The sequence below is a fragment of the Oncorhynchus tshawytscha genome, linkage group LG07, assembly GCF_018296145.1.
Source record: "Oncorhynchus tshawytscha isolate Ot180627B linkage group LG07, Otsh_v2.0, whole genome shotgun sequence".
NCBI classification, from domain to species: Eukaryota; Metazoa; Chordata; class Actinopteri; order Salmoniformes; family Salmonidae; genus Oncorhynchus; species Oncorhynchus tshawytscha.
The window spans coordinates 53,052,422-53,072,975 of NC_056435.1; the positions used below are offsets into that span (position 1 = coordinate 53,052,422).

Sequence of the window (20,554 nt, forward strand, 5' to 3'; positions counted from 1 at the left end):
TATTGGGGCGGCAGGGTAGCCTAGTGGTTAGAGCTTTGGACTAGTAAACGAAAGGTTTCACGTTCAAATCCCCAAGCTGACAAGGTACAAATCTGTCATTCTGCCCCAGGCAGTTAACCCACTGTTCCTAGGCTGTCATTGAAAATAAGAATTTGTTTTTAACTGACTTGCCTAGTTAAATTAATTTAATTTAATTTATTGATTAATTAACTGATTACATTGAAGAACACAAATGAAGAACAAAATGTGCCGCTATGTTCTGGGCCAGCTGCTGCTTAACAAAGGTCTTTCTTTGCAGCACCTGACCATGACTGGACAATAATTAAGATAAGATAAAAACTAAAGCCAAAAGGACTTGCTTTGTGGAGTGTGGTGTCAAAAAAGCAGAGCATCTCTTTCACGGACAGACCTCTCCCCATCTTTACAACCATTGAATCAATCAATGCTTTTTGTGCTATTGCTCTGTCTGCCTGCTTGCTACATGTTTCATGTCCTATGTTGCTCTGCATGTGCTCACTGCTCATTGTTTGTCTGTATTGTTATTGCAAACATAGGCATCACATTTCACAAATGAGCACCTTCTTGTCACAAGCACACACACACACAGATACACACCCACCCACACACACCAAAAAAAATCTAACAGAAACATAACCTGGGGCATTACGATGTGTGACAGTGAACGGGCAGGAAGGGAGTGTGGTAGGGGGGTAAAATGGAAATAGAGTCGTATATATACTGACATGAAATCATGAAAGCGAGAAAGGGTAGGCTTTGAAGGTTCAATGTGGTTGGTGTGGGTGGTTAGGTGGCGTGGGACCGTTGATTTTAAAGCATCAAAGACAGGCTTGTGTAAGTGTGTTCAAGCATACGTTATTGTGTGTGTGTGTGCATGCGTGTGTATGCATACTCTTCTATGTATGTACACAGTCAATGTATCGACAGAAAAGAAGGATGACTATTAACTGTAATGACAGATCTGTGTTTGATTTTGTGTAGCATGTGCTGAATATGTGATGATGGTGTGACACCTTGGCAGTAAGCAGCCCTCCACTGCAAGGGAAGTGAGTCGGCTTGGAGCAGAGCCAAGGCATATAGAGTTTCTCCTTCAACTGCAACTTCTCTCACGGCGGGAGTAAAACAACAAATAATGTCCTCCGGTGTAGAACCAAATGACCTGTGTAGCAAGGCTGTAAGGGAGATACCTAGTCAGTTGCACAAATTTGTCTTCCCCATATAACCTAACTTTGGGAATCAGAGAGGAGTGGGGGCTGTGTTAAATGAACATCATCAGCACCCAGGGAGCAGTTGTTGTTGGGGCTTAACTGCCTTGCTCTAGGGCACAAAGGCTCGGTGATTCGAACCAGTGACTTTTCAGTTACTGGCCCAACGCTCCTAACCGCTAGGCTACCTTCTGATTGCTGACAAAGCTATTCTGCTCTGGGCAGGTCCTGTTCTATCCAGACACTACAGAGCAGAGTCTGAGGTCGGCCTAGCCAAATGGAGTTAGCCTGTTAGCTTCAGGCAAACTAACAAACATGGGGAGTGGATGAAAGGAGAGATGCTGAACAATACAGACAGATTGGGGGAGAAGGAGAGAGAGAAAAAAAGAAAGAGAGATTGAGAAAGAGAGAGAATTACATTTTGTTGTTGTTTACTCACAGTGTAGAGCTCGTTCGTGACTTTCACTAACTCCTCGTGCATCTGCACCCCGATTTCTTTGCTCTGGGACAAAAAACAGGAACAAAAGGCATGTGAATAAATCTCACAGGTGACTGGAAGAATATCTTGAACAGACCTGGCTTTGCTTCACTGAGGCATGAATACATCCGTTTCCCTTGGGTATGTGTCTGTATGGGAGATATGTGTTTCCCTTGGGTATGTGTCTGTATGGGAGATATGTGTTTCCCTTGGGTATGTGTCTGTATGGGAGATATGTGTTTCCCTTGGGTATGTGTCTGTATGGGAGATATGTGTTTCCCTTGGGTATGTGTCTGTATGGGAGATATGTGTTTCCCTTGGGTATGTGTCTGTATGGGAGATATGTGTTTCCCTTGGGTATGTGTCTGTATGGGAGATATGTGTTTCCCTTGGGTATGTGTCTGTATGGGAGATATGTGTTTCCCTTGGGTATGTGTCTGTATGGGAGATATGTGTTTCCCTTGGGTATGTGTCTGTATGGGAGACATGTGTTTCCCTTGGGTATGTGTCTGTATGGGAGACATGTGTTTCCCTTGGGTATGTGTCTGTATGGGAGACATGTGTTTCCCTTGGGTATGTGTCTGTATGGGAGATATGTGTTTCCCTTGGGTATGTGTCTGTATGGATATGTGTTTCCCTTGGGTATGTGTCTGTATGGGAGATATGTGTTTCCCTTGGGTATGTGTCTGTATGGGAGACATGTGTTTCCCTTGGGTATGTGTCTGTATGGGAGACATGTGTTTCCCTTGGGTATGTGTCTGTATGGGAGACATGTGTTTCCCGTGGGTATGTGTCTGTATGGGAGATATGTGTTTCCCTTGGGTATGTGTCTGTATGGGAGATATGTGTTTCCCTTGGGTATGTGTCTGTATGGGAGATATGTGTTTCCCGTGGGTATGTGTCTGTTTCTGAGAGATGACTGAACAGTGTGAAATGTTGTTTCCCTCAATTTGTAAAAAGGCCTTATAGAATACTATGCAGTGTACATGCAGGCAGCTAAGAATAGACATTTCTAATGTCTCCTACTGACCATATTCAAATCACACATTCACGATTCCAACTCGGTTACTGTAACTCGCAGGAGCGGAGTGTCTGTGATGGACAGTGATAGAATGTACAGCCAACAATGAGATGGTACGGGTAAGGCAGCTAGAACAGAGTAGTTTAAGAAATCCTGTAAAAGTAGTGTTAGGTTCTAATTTCTGGTACAATAATCCACATAGACTCTAAGAAAACTCAAGCTACTGTAGATTGTCGCAGCTGCAAAAAGCACACATACAGGTCACAAGCACATATATTTATAACTTCCGACTAGGCCCCAGTTTCCAACTTCTTCGTCTAGGATGAACAATCAGTCTCTGCAGGAACTGAGTATGTTCCTCATGTTGGTTATCATGTATCAGCGTCCAGAGTCCAGAACCTTCACACTCCTAAGTGCCTTTCACAGGTCTTCTTATCAGTCTGGCCTTGAGTTATGGGAGCACACATTCCTAGACTCCTACAGTCCACTAGATAATTCAACTTCTCATACACAAAGAGCCTAAACCCAACACTACTCTCAATCTCTAAGAATACAGTATAAATTCATATTAATAGTATAAATATAAATCAGTAAAGACAGTGTAACAGAACAGTAATTCCAATCTATCAGCTCTAACTCCAGACACATGGTACCTATTCAACCATTATGGAATCATTCTTGCCCTCAGAGACAGGGCCCCTTTCCCTCAGCCCAAATACAATGCACATAGATCCCTCAGCCCAAATACAATGCACATAGATCCTTCTATCTAACCCATAACATGAGAATTACTACTGCTAGGCTTATTACACAATTATAAACAGATCAAAATGGGCTCCAGTCAGAAAGTCGTCAACAGTAGGAACAGTTTTCCTCTTCAGTAATACATTACAGACAGACCCCTCAAGTGAAAGCACAGGTAAGTGTGTTGTTAGTGTAGTATATAGGGTGGAGTATGTCAGTGATGGTAGGTTGTCACGGCCATGGTTGTCATTGTTGTTAGGCCCAGCAGCTGAACTTTCCTCTGAGAGATAGGTGCTGCTATGACAACACCACTACATTTACACCTACAAGGACAACTTAAATGGTTAATTCATTAGCAGAAGCCCTATTTTTAGGTTAGTTATTCATGATGCACAACATTTGCTTCTACATTGAAATGCAATGGTGTGTGTGTATATGTCACATAAAGCAGATGGTGGTACTGCTATCAGCCTAGGCTATGTAACAAACTTTACGCCACTCCTTGAAACCTTTTGCTGAGGAAGACATTTGATAATTTTTCAGCAGGCAGTTACTCAGCCACCTCTCGGCAGCTCAGCCCACCAGCCAGCTCAGCCAAACCCAGTCCACCAGGCAACAGTAACCTAGCCTCATCACAGCTCACCCCTGACAGCATATCCATCCCAAGACGACATAAATAATGTGAGACTCCACCCGGTTCCTGTGGATCAATACTGATCTGTGCTTTCCCCAGCAGACTGTTCCATCATACTGTAGTCCCTGAACCATGGCCACTTTCTGCTCTGCCCTCTGCCTCTTTCTCAGACATGCTTTATAGCTCTGATTGGTCTAATGTGTACACTTAAATGCCCAGTACAGTCAAGAAATTAGATTGTTCTGTGTTCTATATGCATTTCCACAATGAGGTTGGAATAATACTGTGAAATTGTGAAAATGACAATGCCCTTTTAGTGTAAGAGCCGTTTGAAAAGACCGATTAAAAGGGACAATTCATGCAGCAATATATCCTTCTGTCATTTAGGGATATGGAAATTACAGGACAGATACTGAGATTACAATTTACTCTGAGAATGAGACCATCTTCTACGTTGAAACCATGTAGTTTGTTTACCACTTAAGAAATAAGAACATTTGGTAACATACAGTAAATGGACAGGCACACGTGGTGCAGAAGAGAAGGTGGAGGAGGAGAAGCTGGAGAAGGAGAAGGTGGAGGAGGAGAAGCTGGAGAAGGAGAAGGTGGAGAAGCTGTAGAAGGAGAATGTGGAGGAGGAGAAGCTGGAGAAGGAGATGGTGGAGGAGGAGAAGCTGGAGAAGGAGAAGGTGGAGGAGGAGAAGCTGGAGAAGGAAGACACGGATGAAGAAGCTGGTGATACAGAGAAAGGGAAGCAAAGGTATATGAAGGTGGGGAAGATGAAAAGGTAGCACATATGGCTGATCTCCCAACTGTAGGTCTGACCTTCAGATGTAAAGCAGATTGATGCTAGCCCAGCCAGACGACAACACAGTGGGGGTATAGACAGCCAGCCCCTCAGTTATCAGGTCTCAAAGTTTGTGTGTGTGCGCGCGCGTGTGAGGGGGGGGCAGTGGATGGCAAATTAGTTGCCCGACCGACACTATTATAACTGTGGGAACTCTTTAAACAAATCTTAAATTTGTTATGCAGTAGCACTCTACTAAAAGGTGTCAGCAGCATGTCAAATTTTCAATTTCAAGTAAACAAACATTCTTTCCTGACCTTCTTGAAGAGTCTGATGACATCCTCTCCGACGTGTGCTAGGCGGACAATGACGTTATTGTTGTAGAGGTCGCTGAGGGTAGCATGGTCTCTGCTCTCTCTCCTCGTCTGGTTCAGAACGAGGTACCAGCAGTTCACTGTCGACAGCAGGTTCTGGTCCTTCCTGGAAGAACAGGTTAGAGGTCACAGGTCAGAGTGTCATCCAAAAGGAACATCACAGTGTAGGTCAAGTGTCTCGTTACGATAAAAGCAATTTTGGGTGTAGAGTATGGTTGAAAATAAGTAATTTTATCCCCCAGTCGTTCAAACCGGTTAACAGTTGACCTCCACAGTATGGAACCATTACTATTCAACCAATAGTATAGTTTGCAGTCACTATCATTTAGCTTTTGGAATCTACCAGCGTAGGTTAACAGATACTATAGTGTAGAAATTAACAGCAGATCGAGTGAGGTGTTTATAAATGAAAGCCTGGAGGTGAGAGAAAGCCTGGATGTGGAGGTGAGATAAACGTTTAACACATTCTGTTAGTTTCCTGTAGAAGAAGGAAGTAGAACACGCTGAAAGAAGGAAACTAACTCTCACTATCACAGTCCGATAGGCGTCTTTGGCTGAGCGTGCACCTCTCTTTATATAACTTCACATACGGTCAGATAGGCATCTTCTGCTAAGCAGGCTGAGGAAATATTGTGTGAGCGGGAGATATCTTTTCTACTATGATCTTTTGCTAAGCATGCATCTCTTGTCCTATAACTTCACAATCAAAAGCCTACTTGGTAAGGAACCTATTGTCTTAGAGGGCGGCAGGGTAGCCTAGTGGTTAGAGCGTTGGACTAGTAACCGGAAGGTTGCAAGTTCAAATCCCCGAGCAGACAAGGTACAAATCTGTCATTCTACCCCTGAACAGGCAGTTAACCCACTGTTCCTAGGCCGTCATTGAAAATAAGAATTTCTTCTTAACTGACTTGCCTAGTAAAATAAAGGTAAAATAAATTATAAAAATCTACTAAGACATCAATAACCACAGGTTGAGTAATGAACAAGTGACTTGGGATGAGTCTGCACAACAAGGGTTCCTGACTCCAGTGCCTCTCTCTCCAACCAGACAAGGGAAAAGATGTCAAAACAGAGAATAAAAGAATAAGGAAATAAGTTCCTGGTTTAGAGAGGTAAAAAAGACTAGCTTTAATGTGATGCTCCAGGTAGCCCACTCCACAGTCTGGGGCTCTGACTCTTTATGTCCAGGATCCTTTGATTAAAACTTCCCCATATCTTCCCAATCTTTGGTGGAGGATGTGAATGATTGATCCTAGACATACAACCTGCTGCCAGGAACTCAATTGGGGCCCAACTCAGCAAGTAGCTTTGCTCTGAATCAAAAGTAAACTATCTTGGCAGAATTATAGAGTCGAAGAAGTTGTTATAGAGCTGTCCATTGCAGATAACAGATCACTAGTACTAGGAGAGGAGCACCACTGCAGTGATCTTTACTGCACTGCAGCACTGGCACAACACTGCACTGGAACTGGAGATGCAGTGCACATCTGTTCATTAGTCGGTAGAGGTGACTTACTGCCTGACAATCCTAACTGGCACCCTATTCCCTATATAGTGCACTACTTTTGACCAGATCACTATAGATCCTGGTCAAAATTAGTTCACTAAATAAAGAACAGGGTGTCATTTGGGACACAGTCCCTGTTTCCTAGCAGGGGGAATGAGCCACTACAAGGCTTCTTATGAAACATAGATAGACGATTGGCAATCATTCTGTATCACATCATTAGATTAGAAGCATATTGTATAATTCAACATTACCAGGAAGACAGAGAAAACAGCTTATTTAGACGCTGACTATTTCCAACCAACATTATACGAAGATGAAAGATCTTAGTTGAATTTATGGACTTCATATGTCTTCAAGTTTATTTAGAGTAAACTTGAAGACATGAAGTCCATAAATTGCAGGGACAATTTGAGATTGTCCCTCTAAAAATACAATTACAATTGTCAGTGATGGAGGCTGGAGGGAAGGAGCGAGGCATGGATGGAATTATTAAATGTGGCGATTCAAACAGCCAAGTGAGTGCAGCACTCAGTGAGTTCTCAATCTGTCTGTGAAAGTCAGAAAAAATAATGATGACCATTTAATGTGTGAGGAGGGAGAAACTGAGAGAGAGAGAGAGAGAGAGAGAGAGAGAGAGAGAGAGAGAGGAAGAGGATGGGGATACATAGTCAGGTCAAGTGCAAGTGCAAGTGTGTGTAAGGATGGCTTGGCCAAGTTCAGCCTTAACGTCTGCACTTACTGTACTGTGGCCACCCTCTGCGGGGTCAATGCATCCAGTTTTCAAGGGAATTGGAAAGGGAGTCCGTGACGAGGTTTCCGCTTTTGGATGTTAATAAAGCGACAGTCCATCTTAACTCCTCCTCCACATTTATTGGATTGGTTCAACAGTGCAGAAGAGTTCTTTTTTCTCTCGTCAGGACCAGAAAGAAAGAAATACAACTTATTTTACACCTGCTACGTTAGGTTATACTGTGACTATACTCATTGAAATGATACTACTGATTGAGTATTCCTTGCTAATAGCACTGCACTACACACTATACTGTATATAACGATTTAACTGTAATAATCGACAATATGTGAGTGAATACGGTATGACCCGTTGGAAGATCTACTTTTTAAAATTAGTCTTGAGGGGTATGTCAATATAAATTACATCTTAGTCTTGAGAAGTACAGTATGTCAATATCATAGGGTGCCATTTGAGATGCTGCCATTGCGAAGGACAGCTTAGTCTGAGGAGTATGTCAACGTAAAGGAGAGCTTGGTAGAGCTTCATGTGAAAGGCACTACAGGCTTTGTTAGCTCAGTGAAGCAGCAAAGAAGGTGGTGCCTTACACAGAACCCAAACCGGCTGCCCGAGTGCGCCATCGTGCGCCATCGTGCGCCATCGTGCGCCATCGTGCGCCATCGTGCGCCATCGTGCGCCATCGTGCATACATTTGGCACATGGGTACCTGCGTCTATAAACCAATGGGAGAGGCGGGACTTGCAGCGCGATCTGCGTCAGAAATAGAACGGAGTTCTATTTTAGTCCTTGGCATCGCATACGCTTGTTGGCGCGCAGGGTGGGTGCAATAATTGAATAACATGGCTTTCTAAATTTATTTTGCAACGCTCGTGTCCGGTCTGGTCAGCATGTTACTGAATGGCTGCCGTCTTGCGAGCTCAAACCGAACTTTGCTATTTTGTGATTATTTTGATGTTTATATTTACTTTTTTTTGCACAAAAATGTCTCAGCTATGATTTCTTATGTTCGACAAGAACTTTTGAACATAAGATCGGCAGATACGGCAGATCACCTCAATTGCAGCTTCATTTTTCGACCCATCTGTAATTCCAATGCTATTTTCAGGCTATCCAAGAGGAGAGGGGAGCCCTGGTGAGATTCAGGCAAAGGGAAAATTGGCCACCTCTTCTCTACATTCTATTGGCCAATGTACAGTCTCTTGATAATAATATGGATTGATTTTTAGTCAACACGACTCTGGTAACTGCAATATGGTCTGCTTTTCTGAAACATGGCTTTCAGACAAGATACCCCCATGGCTATCCAACAGAATGGATTCTCCATTCAACGAGCAGCCCGGACATCAGATTCAGGGAAATCGTGAGGGGGAGGGATACGCCTCTTCATCAACAGTAAATGGTGTGCTGACTCTAGCAAAGTGGAAGTTTCGACAAATTGTTCACCCATCTTGGAATACCTTTTTTTTTTTCACCTTTATTTAACCAGGTAGGCTAGTTGAGAACAAGTTCTCATTTGCAACTGCGACCTGGCCAAGATAAAGCATAGCAGTGTGAACAGACAACACAGAGTTACACATGGAGTAAACAATTAACAAGTCAATAACACTGTAGAAAAAAAGGGGAGTCTATATACATTGTGTGCAAAAGAGATGAGGAGGTAGGCAAATAATTACAATTTTGCAGATTAACACTGGATTGATAAATGATCAGATGGTCATGTACAGGTAGAGATATTGGTGTGCAAAAGAGCAGAAAAGTAAATAAATAAAAACAGTATGGGGATGAGGTAGGTAAAAATGGGTGGGCTATTTACCGATAGACTATGTACAGCTGCAGCGATCGGTTAGCTGCTCAGATAGCAGATGTTTGAAGTTGGTGAGGGAGATAAAAGTCTCCAACTTAAGCGATTTTTGCAATTCGTTCCAGTCACAGGCAGCAGAGAACTGGAACGAAAGGCGGCCGAATGAGGTGTTGGCTTTAGGGATGATCAGTGAGATACACCTGCTGGAGTGCGTGCTACGGATGGGTGTTGCCATCGTGACCAGTGAACTGAGATAAGGCGGAGCTTTACCTAGCATGGACTTGTAGATGACCTGGAGCCAGTGGGTCTGGCGACGAATATGTAGCGAGGGCCAGCCAACTAGAGCATACAAGTCGCAGTGGTGGGTGGTATAAGGTGCTTTAGTGACAAAACGGATGGCACGGTGATAAACTGCATCCAGCATTTGACCTGATGGTCAAATGCCGACACTTCTACCTCCCAAGAGAGTTTTCACCTGTTATCGTGACTGCTGTATATATTCCACTTCAGGTCAAGAAAAACAACCAGCTGGCACTTAACAAACTGTACGAGGCTATAAACAAGCAGGAAACCATGCACCCGGAGGCTACTTTCCTTATGGCCAGTGATTTTAATTCCACATCCTTAACACGTGTTATACCCAACTTCCATCAACATGTCTCCTAGACTTTTGTCCTAGACTATTGTTAGTCAACCCACAAGCAAGCACACAAGGCCCTCTCTCGTTCCCCCTTCGGCAAATCAGTTCATGACTATATACTCCTGCTTCCTACAAGCAAAAGCTCAAACAGGAAGCACCCATGACGCTCTCCATTGAGAAATGGTCCTCCGAATCAGAGGCTACGCTAGAAGACTGCTTTGCTAGTGCTGACTGGAATATGTTCCCGGACTCTGCGGATAGCATTGACGAGCTGACCACCTCCGCCACCGGCTTCATTAGGAAATGTATCGCCGATGTTGTCCCCACAGTGAATCAATCATAAGCCCTGGACTAACACAGAGGTTAGCGATAAGCTAAAGGACAGAGCTACAGCACACAGGGCTATTGCAGCCAACATTGAGGTTATGGCTGAGGACACACCCAAGTACAAGAAGTTCCACTATGGCCTCCGCAGAGCCATCAAACAAGCAAAAAGACAATAATGGAACAGGGTGGAATCCTATTACACAGGCTCCGCCGCCCATCGCATGTGGCAGTCCATTATGGAATACAAAAGGAAGACCCAACTGTGATCTGCCCAATGATGCCTCGCTGACCAGCGGATTGGGTGTTCTTGCTCTCCGAGGCCGACGTGAGAAAGGTTTTTAATCCGGTCAACACTTGTAAGGCCGTGTGGTATTCCAAGGTGTGTGCTAACAGCATGAGCAGAACAGCTGGCATGCATATTCACGGTCGTTTTCAAACTCTCCTAAGGCTACCTGCCACAATGACTACCGTCCTGTAGCACTCACATCTGTAATCATGAAGTGCTTTGAAAGGCTGGTTATGGCAGACATCAACCCCATCATCGCTGCAACAGACCCATAGATGACACAATCTCAACTGCACTCCACAGTGCCCTCACCCACCTAGATAAGAGGAATACTGTACATCTGTGAGAATGCTAGTCATTGACTTCAGCTCAGCGTTCAACATCAAAGTCCCCTCCAAACTCATCATCAAGCTAAGGACCCTGGGACTAAACACCTTCCTCTGCAACTGGGAACTCTGCCACGCTGACCCTCAACATGGGGCCCCCACAGGGGTGTGTGCTTAGTCCTGTCCTATACTCCAGGTTACCCACGACTGTGTGGCCACGCACGGCCAAATGCCCTTTTTGGTCACAGTGGCTGGTGGATACCGACATCTTTCCCCTATGCTGTACCCCACTTCGCTTTTACCGCTGTAATGTTGAGATTCTGGGCCAAAATACCAGCAACAGTGTGTGAAAACCTTGTGAAGACTTACAGAAAACGTTTGACCTCTGTCATTGTCAACAAAGGGTATATAACAAAGTATTGAAATAAACTTTTGTTATTGACCAAATACTTATTTTCCACCACAATTTGCAAATAAATTCATAAAAAATCCTACAATGTGATTTTCTGGATTGTTTTTTCTCATTTTGTCGGTCATAGTTGAAGTGTACCTATGATGAAAATTACAGGCCTCTCTCATCTTTTTAAGTGGGAGAACTTGCACAATTGGTGTCTGACTAAATACCTTTTTACCCCACTGTACATTTAAATCAGTTTTTCACAATTCCTGACATTTATTCCTAGTAAACATCCCCTGTCTTAGATCAGTTAGGATCACCACTTTATTTTAAGAATGTGAAATGTCAGAATAATAGAGAGAATGATTTACTTCAGATTGTATTTAGTTCATCACATTCCCAGTGGGTGAGATGTTTACACAAGCTTCCTTCAATCATTTGGGTGAATTTTGGCCCATTCCTCATGACAGAGCTGGTGTAACCTAGTCAGGTTTGTAGGCCTCCTTGCTCGCACACGCTTTTTCAGTTCTGCCCACACATTTTCTATGGGATTGAGGTCAGGGCATTGTGATGGCCTCTCCAATAACTTGACTTTGTTGTTCTTAAGCCATTTTGCCACAACTTTGGAAGAATGGTTGGGGTCATTGTCCATTTGGAAGACCCATTTGAGACCAAGCTTTAATGTCCTGACTGATGTCTTGAGATTAGAGGTCGAGCTATTATGATTTTTCAACGCCGATACCGATACCGATTGTTGGGGGACAAACAAAGCCGATACCGATTAATCGGCCGATTTTTTTAAAACTATGTAATTGTAATAATGACAATTACAACAATATTGAATGACAACATTTATTTTAACTTAATATAATACATCAAAATCAATTTAGCCTCAAATAAATAATGAAACATGTTCAATTTGGTTTAAATAATGCAAAAACAAAGTGTTGGAGAAGAAAGTAAAAGTGCAATATGTGCCATGTAAGAAAGCTAACGTTTAAGTTCCTTACTCAGAACATAAGAACATATGAACGCTGGTGGTTCCTTTTAACATGAGTCTTCAATATTCCCAGGTAAGAAGTTTTAGGTTGTAGTTATTATAGGAATTATAGGACTATTTCTCTCTATACCATTTGTATTTCATATACCTTTGACTATTGGATGTTCTTATAAGCACTTTAGTATAGCTTCCATACCTCTCCTTGCTCCTACATGGGCTTGAACAAGGAACACAACGACAACAGCCACCCTCGAAGCTGTTTTACCCATGCAGAGCAAGGGGAACAACTACTCCAAGTCTCAGAGCGAGTGACGTTTGAAACACTATTAGCGCGCACCCCGCTAACTAGCCTCTTGATCTACACATCCCGGATCCGGGATCGTGACTACAGGCTCAGCTCATTACCATAACGCAAAATGCGAAAAAATATTCTTAGAAATATTTAACCTCCACACCTATACAAGTCCAATAGCTCAAATGAAAGATAAACACCTTGTTCATCTACCCAGCAAGTCAGATTTCTAAAATGTTTTACGGCGAAAACACACCACACATTTATATTAGACCACCACCGAAACAAAAGACAAGAGGCGGCCATTTTGTCCCAGAAAATATAAAATTATAAAAGCAGGATTAAAAAATAAATCATTCACTAACCTTTTGAAAATCTTCATCAGATGACAGTAATAGGACATGTTACACAGTACATTTTTTTTTTCAATAATATGCTATTTATATCCATAAATCTCTGTTTACAATGACGGCATGTTCACAAAATGCTACTCAAATGTCCAGAGAAATGATGATAGCTCCGACAGATAACGTCAGATAACAAGCAATACACATGACTAAATATACATGTTCTACATATAGTTACAAAGATACACTTCTTCTTAATGCAACCGCTGTGTTACATTTATTTTTAACGTTACAGAATTTGTTCACTAGGCTATAATATGAGGCGGCGCTCAGATATTAGCAGTATGTCTCCTCTACGTTTGGAGTCCACAGAAACCCAAAATTAACCACATAAATATTCCCTTACCTTTGATGTTCTTCGATGAGAAGACGTGGAAGGAGTTATACTTACCCAATACATCGTTTGGTTTCAAGTTGTGTGTCTCTGTATTAGCATATGCCAACAGCTTCAGCTGAAATGCACCCAAAATGACTTCTGGTCCCGCACTCTTGCGCATCAAAACTTCAAAATTACATATTATATGTCGACTAAACTGGTCAAACTAAGTGCAGAATCGAGCTTTAGGATGTTTTAATCATGTAAAACAAAGATCAGCGCAAACAGACAAACCAACGTCAATTGGTGTTTCATGGAAAAAGAGACCGAGGCGCGCAATAGAGTGCATGTATTTTCGCGTGACCTGAATGTTTTAGCCGGCCAAAGGACGAGGGCGCGCGAGATTCTCACAAAGAACGCACCATTTGAAAGCAGACATCGCGCTGAACACATAGAAACTCTTCCTGGTTGGGAAGGGTGGGGGCGATGACGTCAAAATTGTCCCAACTTTTCTGTTGCCAAGAGGGTGTTTGGAAGAAAGGTTGCCCTGGGAGTTCTGCTTTACATACAGACATAATTTAAACGGTTTTAGAAACTTTAGAGTGTTTTCTATTCAATAATAATTATTATATGCATATATTAGCAATTTTGGGGAAAAATATTTTCAGTTTACTATGGGCACGCACTTCCTCCAAAGGGGGCAGTATTCAGCCCTAGGCTTAACTGGCTAGCCATTTCACATCACATCGTTACACCAGCCTAATCTCGGGAGTTGATAGGCTTGAAGTCATAAACAGCAGAACTGCTGGTAAAACGCACGAAAGTGCTGTTTGAATGAATGCTATGAGCCTACAGGTGCCTACCATCGCTCAGTCAGACTGCTCTATCAAATCATAGACTTAATTATAACATAATAACACACAGAAATGCGAGCCTTAGGTCATTAATATGGTCGAATCCGGAAACTATAATCTCGAAAACAAGACGTTTATTCTTTCAGTGAAATACGGAACCGTTACGTATTTTATCTAACGGGTGGCATCCATCAGTCTAAATATTCCTGTTACATTGCACAACCTTCAATGTTATGTCATAATTACCAGCCAGGCGGCCCAAACTGTTGCATATACCCTGACTCTGCGTGCAATGAGCACAAGAGAAGTGACACAATTTCACCTGGTTAATATTGCCTGCTAACCTGGATTTATTTTAGCTAAATACGCAGGTTTAACAATATATACTTATGTGTATTGATTTGGGGTTGGTGTTTGGTGATTTGGCATTGGTGTTTATGGTTAGGTACACGTTGGAGCAAGGACAGTCCTTTTTCGCGAATGCGCACTGCATCGATTATATGCCACGCAGGACACGCGAGATAAACTAGTAATATCATCAACCATGTGTAGTTATAACTAGTGATTATGATTGATTAAGTTTAATGCTACCTAGCAACTTACCTTGGCTTCTTACTGCATTCGCGTAACAGGCGGGCTCCTCGCGAGGCAGGTGGTTAGAGCGTTGGACTAGTTAACCGTAAGGTTGCAACATTGAATCCCTGAGCTGACAAGGTAAAAATCTGTCGTTCTGCCCCTGAACAAGGCAGTTAACCCACCGTTCCTAGGCCGTCATTGAAAATAAGAATGTGCTCTTAACTGACTTGCCTAGTTTAATAAAGATTAAATTAAAGAAAATCGGCGTCCATAATTACCGATTGTTATGAAAACTTGAAATCGGCCCTAATTAATCGGCCATTCCGATTAATCGGTCGACCTCTACTTGAGATAATGCTTCAATATATCTACATTATTTTCCTGCCTCAGGATGCCATTTGTGAAGTGCACCAGTCCCTCCTGCAGCAAAGCACCACCTCAGCATGATGCTGCCACCCCCGTGCTTCACGGTTGGGATGGTGTTCTTCGGCTTGCAAGCCACCCCCTATTTCCTGCAAACATAACGATAGTCATTATGGCCAAACAGTTCTATTCTTATTTCATCAGACTAGAGGACATTTCTCCAAAAAGTATGATTTTGTTCCTATGTGCAGTTGCAAACTGTAGTCTGTCTTTTTTATGTCAGTTTTGGAGCAGTGGCATCTTCCTTGCCGAGTGGCCTTTCAGGTTATGTCGATATTGGACATGTTTTACTATGGATATAGATACTTTTGCACCTGTTTCCTCCAGCATCTTCACAAGGTCCTTTGCTGTTGTTCTGGGATTGATTTGCCCTTTTCGCACCAAAGTACGTTCATCTCTAGAAGAGAGAACGCATCTCCTTCCTGAGCGGTATGACGGCTATGTGGTCCCAGGGTGTTAATACTTGCGTACTGTTGTTTGTACAGATGAACGTGGTACCTTCAGGCGTTTGGTAATTGTTCCCAAGGATGAACCAGACTTGTGGAGGTCTACAATTTTTATTCTGAGGTCTTGGCTGATTTATTTTGATTTTCCCATGATGTCAAGCAAAGAGGCACTGAGTTTGAAGGTAGGCCTTGAAATACACCCACAGGTACACCTCCAATTGACTCAAATGATGTCAATTAGCCTCTCAGAAGCTTCTAAAGCCATGACATCATTTTCTGGAATTTTCCAAGCTGTTTAAAGGCACAGTCAACTTAGTGTATGTAAACTTCTGACCCACTGGAATTTTGATAGAGAGAATTATAAGTGAAATAATCTGGCTGTAAACAAATGGAAAAATGAGTTGTGTCATGCACAAAGTAGATATCCTAACAGACTTGCCAAAACTATAGTTTGTTAACAAGAAATTTGTGGAGTGGTTGAAAAACAAGTTTTAATGACACCAACCTAAGTGTATGTCAACTTCCGACTTCAACTGTAGCTTACCTACATTCTCGTGCTCTCCTTATTTCTATTTCTCGTGTGTTTTTCTATTTTTTCTGAATTGGATTACTGCTTATTGTTTTTTTACCGTGACAATAAAAATTTTATATGCACTTTTGCCAGTATTTTTCCATTGTTTTTCATTGTAATGGAATTACACTGAGACTCTGATTTTTCACTTTAAAATGTATGCCAAACAAAATCCATTGTTTTCAAAGTCTAACAAACCATACAACTCTAAGCACAAGGTACAGAGAACATTTTGCAAAAAAAACTTTGCTTTAAGTACAGTGCAGATACAAAATGTGGTAATGACTGCACCAACTGCACAATTTGTAATTAGAATTGCCCATATGACACTGTGTTTTATAGTAGGGAATGTGTGTAAATAAGCAGGGGATGACATCAAGACATAAAAAGAGAAGGAGAAGATAATGAGTTTGACCTAGATGGGAAAGGCACAATAGTTCCTAGTGGTCTGAAGCCACAAGCTTTCTTGGCTATCCTGTTCTCTCTCTCTCTCTCTCTCTCTCTCTCTCTCTCTCTCTCTCTCTCCCTCTCACTCTCTCCCTCTCTCTCTCTCTCCCTCTTTAGACTAATACAAGAAGATAGGATTACCAGACAGACAGTACACACACCTCCCTTTCTATCAATATAAAATATATAATTGCTGTTCATCATACAGTCCTAACATACATCAATAACACAATTACAGGGTTACCAGACAGAGAGAAGCCTACACACATACACACACTCGACAGTACCCACTTAAAGTGCTGGTGTTCCCTGGAGGAGCGTATCTTGGCGGAGAAGCGCTCAGCCAGTTTGTCCAGGCCTCTAGAGTACTCCAGTTGCAGCTCGGCCTTGCGGCGGAAGAAGTCCTGCAGGTCCTGCAGCAGCTGTAGCCGGGATTCCGACTGCTGTTCAAGACAACGGAACTGCTCCACCAATTGGTTACGGATCTCTGCCAATTAGAAAGGAGGAAAGGACAGATACAAAGAGGGGCAGTGTGAAAAGGTAAAAGTGTCTTGCGGTCGTACGGGCAGGCATGCAGGAGGTAAATGATACATTTCACAAAAATAATGGTAGGGGAGACGAGGGCTAAAAGTAACACAGGGTCAGTAGTAATAGCTAAATAACTCAAATTAGAAACCACATAGAAAGCTTTTATTCAATTTGCTAATGCTTGGTTAGTGTTTCTACATATCTGAGAAGTTTTAGTGTAGGAGTACCCATCAATTATTTGTTGTTTTAGTTTTTCGAGGCCTAAAGTGAATATTCTTGCCACCTCTTTTTTTTTATTGACCTGAAGAACATTCCCCATTTACTATATCTAATCATATATCCTTTTAAATCAGTAAGAAGAGGTCTTGTGATTGGTATAGTTGATGACAATAATTATTGCTGTACTTTCTCAAGACTCAGATTAGACTCAAATTAGTAATTGTGGGTCAGTTGTAACGCATGTTACAATTGACCCCTTACCTAATGTCTATGGTATTTTATTTACACATTCACATAATGACTTAAAATGTCACTTTACATAAAGTTTCCCAGTACAACTAAGATAATACCTTAGAATTTAAAAGTCAAATCCATACTTTTGAATGGTAATATCAAATATGGGCGATTCCATGCCAGCGTAGCCCCAAATTATTTTTGGGATCTCAGATTGTTCAGGTAATTCTCACATAGAAACGTCATTGGTAGGAAGGATGTTTGACATGCTTTTTACATTTGTATCACAAACTATAACAAAATTATGAAAATGGCCATTTTACGCCCTTTTTAGACCTAGACAGGGAATGTGTGTGTCTGTGGGTTTGATCTTGTGGTCCTCCGCGAATGGCGATTGTTCTATGCTCCCGGTTGGGGTGTCACGGCCTATGCTGTTTTGTGCTGGGCTCGCCATGATTGCTGTAGAATACTGTAGCCAAGTTGCTGGCCAGCTCAGGCCAGAGCCTGCAGCCAGCAGAGAGAGAAAGCAAGAGAGCAGACTATATCAGCATCACCTCACACTGTGTCAGCCCAGATAGATCACACACCTAATAGGACTCAAGCCACTGTAAGTCACTGTGGCACAGGTGTGGCTATGTTGACACCAGAGCTTTGGAGATACAGGCGTTCAGTAACTACATAACCATGGTTACTATACAACCATGTATTAATATTCCTTTTGGTAACTTCTTCAAACATATTGTATTAGTAGTGTATTGAAGGAGTTTGATCTATATATGCTGCTTAAATATATGATTATTTTTAATATTGATGTGAAACTGTAAGGGTTTTTATGTTATTGGGTCTATATATTCTAAACATTTTGCCATGTGGCTCAGAGAACAATGTGTGGTTTTAAAGCACATTTCCTGCAATTATACACATCTTGCCATGGCTTATGATATCTGAGTGACTCAAACATTATAACAAAATCAATTGGGGCCCCATGCCATGACAAAAATATTTCTGAATGCATCATTTTGGGGATTTTACATTCTCCCTGAGAGTCAAGCTATTATTTTGGTGATTATCAGTTCTCAAATATGATATTATTGAGAAATATATAGGTCCATTAACTTTTCTAAATACTTCATATCTGGTTTTAGTCATTTAGATTTACACTAAAAACATTTTACCAAAACCCCTTATTTTTAAATATTTAATTTAATTTTAAGAAAACATTATTTTACAGTTTGGACATAGGTTGCCCAAAAAAACACTTAAGACAGCCTGCCCAAGACAGCCTGCCCAAAAAATTGTGATGTCAGACTGCAAGAGTTTTTACATTCTATGTAATTTTAGGTAAAAACTCTTTGCATTTTTTGTTAGGCTATTAATTGGAGCAGTGAGTTTCCAAACCTCATAAATAGAAATCGCAGAACGCATATTTTAATTCAAAGAATGTGTACTTTTTTAGGATGACTGTCACGTTGGTATGAAGAGATTCGGGAGACAGGCGCAGGAATGCGTAATACGTTTTTTTATTATACCCCAAATTATGGCGTGCCGTGTAAAGGCACGGGAATGAAGACCAAACAAACACGTAACAAAAACACAGGGTTGAAACCCAAACAAAAGAGCGAGGAGTACCTTGAATAAATACACACGCACACAATGATTAACACACGGGACGAGACCCGTAATCATCTGCGCAATCCACAAGGGCACGCAAACCAAAACACACAGCACAGGTACTCACACGCACCAATGGACATTGTAACAATAATCAACAGCACCATGGTGAACAAAGGGAACAGATATACAAATACAATCAGTGGGAACAGGGACCAGGTGTGCTCAATGAAAGTTCCAGAGGGATCCATGACAATGACAAACTCTTTTTTTGTGGTCCCTCGCAGCACAATGTGTAGATCTCAGAGGCCTGACCTACATTCCATTCTCCATCCTATCTGCCTAAATCAGCAGACATGCATCTCACATGTAGGCTGCTACTGCAGCTATGAGCAGTCAAACACACACTCAAACAGACACACAAAGACGCACACACATATGCATGTGGACACAGACAGATATACAAAGACGCACATGCATACACACTCTCTACACACACGCAGCTCTGTAAAATCATGTTCACACATCATCCAACTAATACTGTAAAACAAAACAAAAACAAGAAAATCTGTATTCTACATTTTAGATTCTGAAGATGAACAAATGGTCCAATGCAGTATTCCCATAATGTGGTGGTGAGCTTTTCTCTTCATTCCCTTAACAGAAGCTGTCCAAAAATATCGAGATCATGACTGAGCCACTCCAAGTCTCCAGCATGGCAGCCTTTTTCTCATCATGTACTACTCAGCAAACAGACAGGATGTCTGTAGAAATATATCAATGAACCAGATTCTTCTGCCCCCCTGCATATGAAAGGCACTATTGTTTACTTCTCAATGGCGTTTTTTGTATTGATGAATAAAGTGTGTGTGTGTGTGTGTGTGTGTGTGTGTGTGTGTGTGTGTGTGTGTGTGTGTGTGTGTCTGTGTGTGAGCATTAGTGTGTGCCCTCACTCTCTCAGCCACCTTGTTGGAAATGTATCCACATGGTCTCCATGGCTGCCTAGTTGCCTGGATACAGGACCCTGGAGGCATCTCCACTGGCCTGGCCAGAGTTCCTCTTCTGTGTTCCAGTATGTTCTGTGTTCTGTTCCCACCCAGCAGCCCTTCTATTTATTAGCATATTGTGCTAGGACCAGGGGGAATGACTGCCCCCTCTCATTGAAGCCACTGAAGTTTAAGGCCGACCGCGGTACTTCAGGCATTGTTAACAGAAAACAGGATCCCCCATTATAGTGAATGGAAACCTCTTTGTGTATATAAAAAAAGAAGACAATCATTGTACCAATAATTGGTTCTAATACACCAGATGAATGTCCTTGAACTGAAGGA

General features: G+C 42.0%; 1 protein-coding gene across 10 annotated transcripts in view; it reads right to left on the reverse strand.

The window, feature by feature from the left end:
- The window catches only part of LOC112254826 (SLIT-ROBO Rho GTPase-activating protein 3), a 65,089-nt gene that overhangs the window by 31,512 nt on the left and 13,023 nt on the right, over positions 1–20,554 (reverse strand). For 9 of the 10 annotated variants that reach the window (XR_006083788.1, XR_006083787.1, XR_006083790.1 and 6 more), the window contains exons 2-4: positions 16,923–17,118; positions 5,205–5,367; positions 1,663–1,725 (exon numbers count right to left, since the gene is read on the reverse strand). Coding sequence is in view for 6 of the 10 variants with exons in the window: in XM_042324614.1 (XP_042180548.1) it covers positions 1,663–1,725; positions 5,205–5,367; positions 16,923–17,118 (422 nt within the window). In the remaining 4 variants the exon portion in view is untranslated. Of the gene's footprint in view, positions 1–1,662; positions 1,726–5,204; positions 5,368–7,510; positions 9,039–16,922; positions 17,119–20,554 lie in introns of those variants that run through there. The other variant, XM_042324616.1, reaches the window with a different exon arrangement.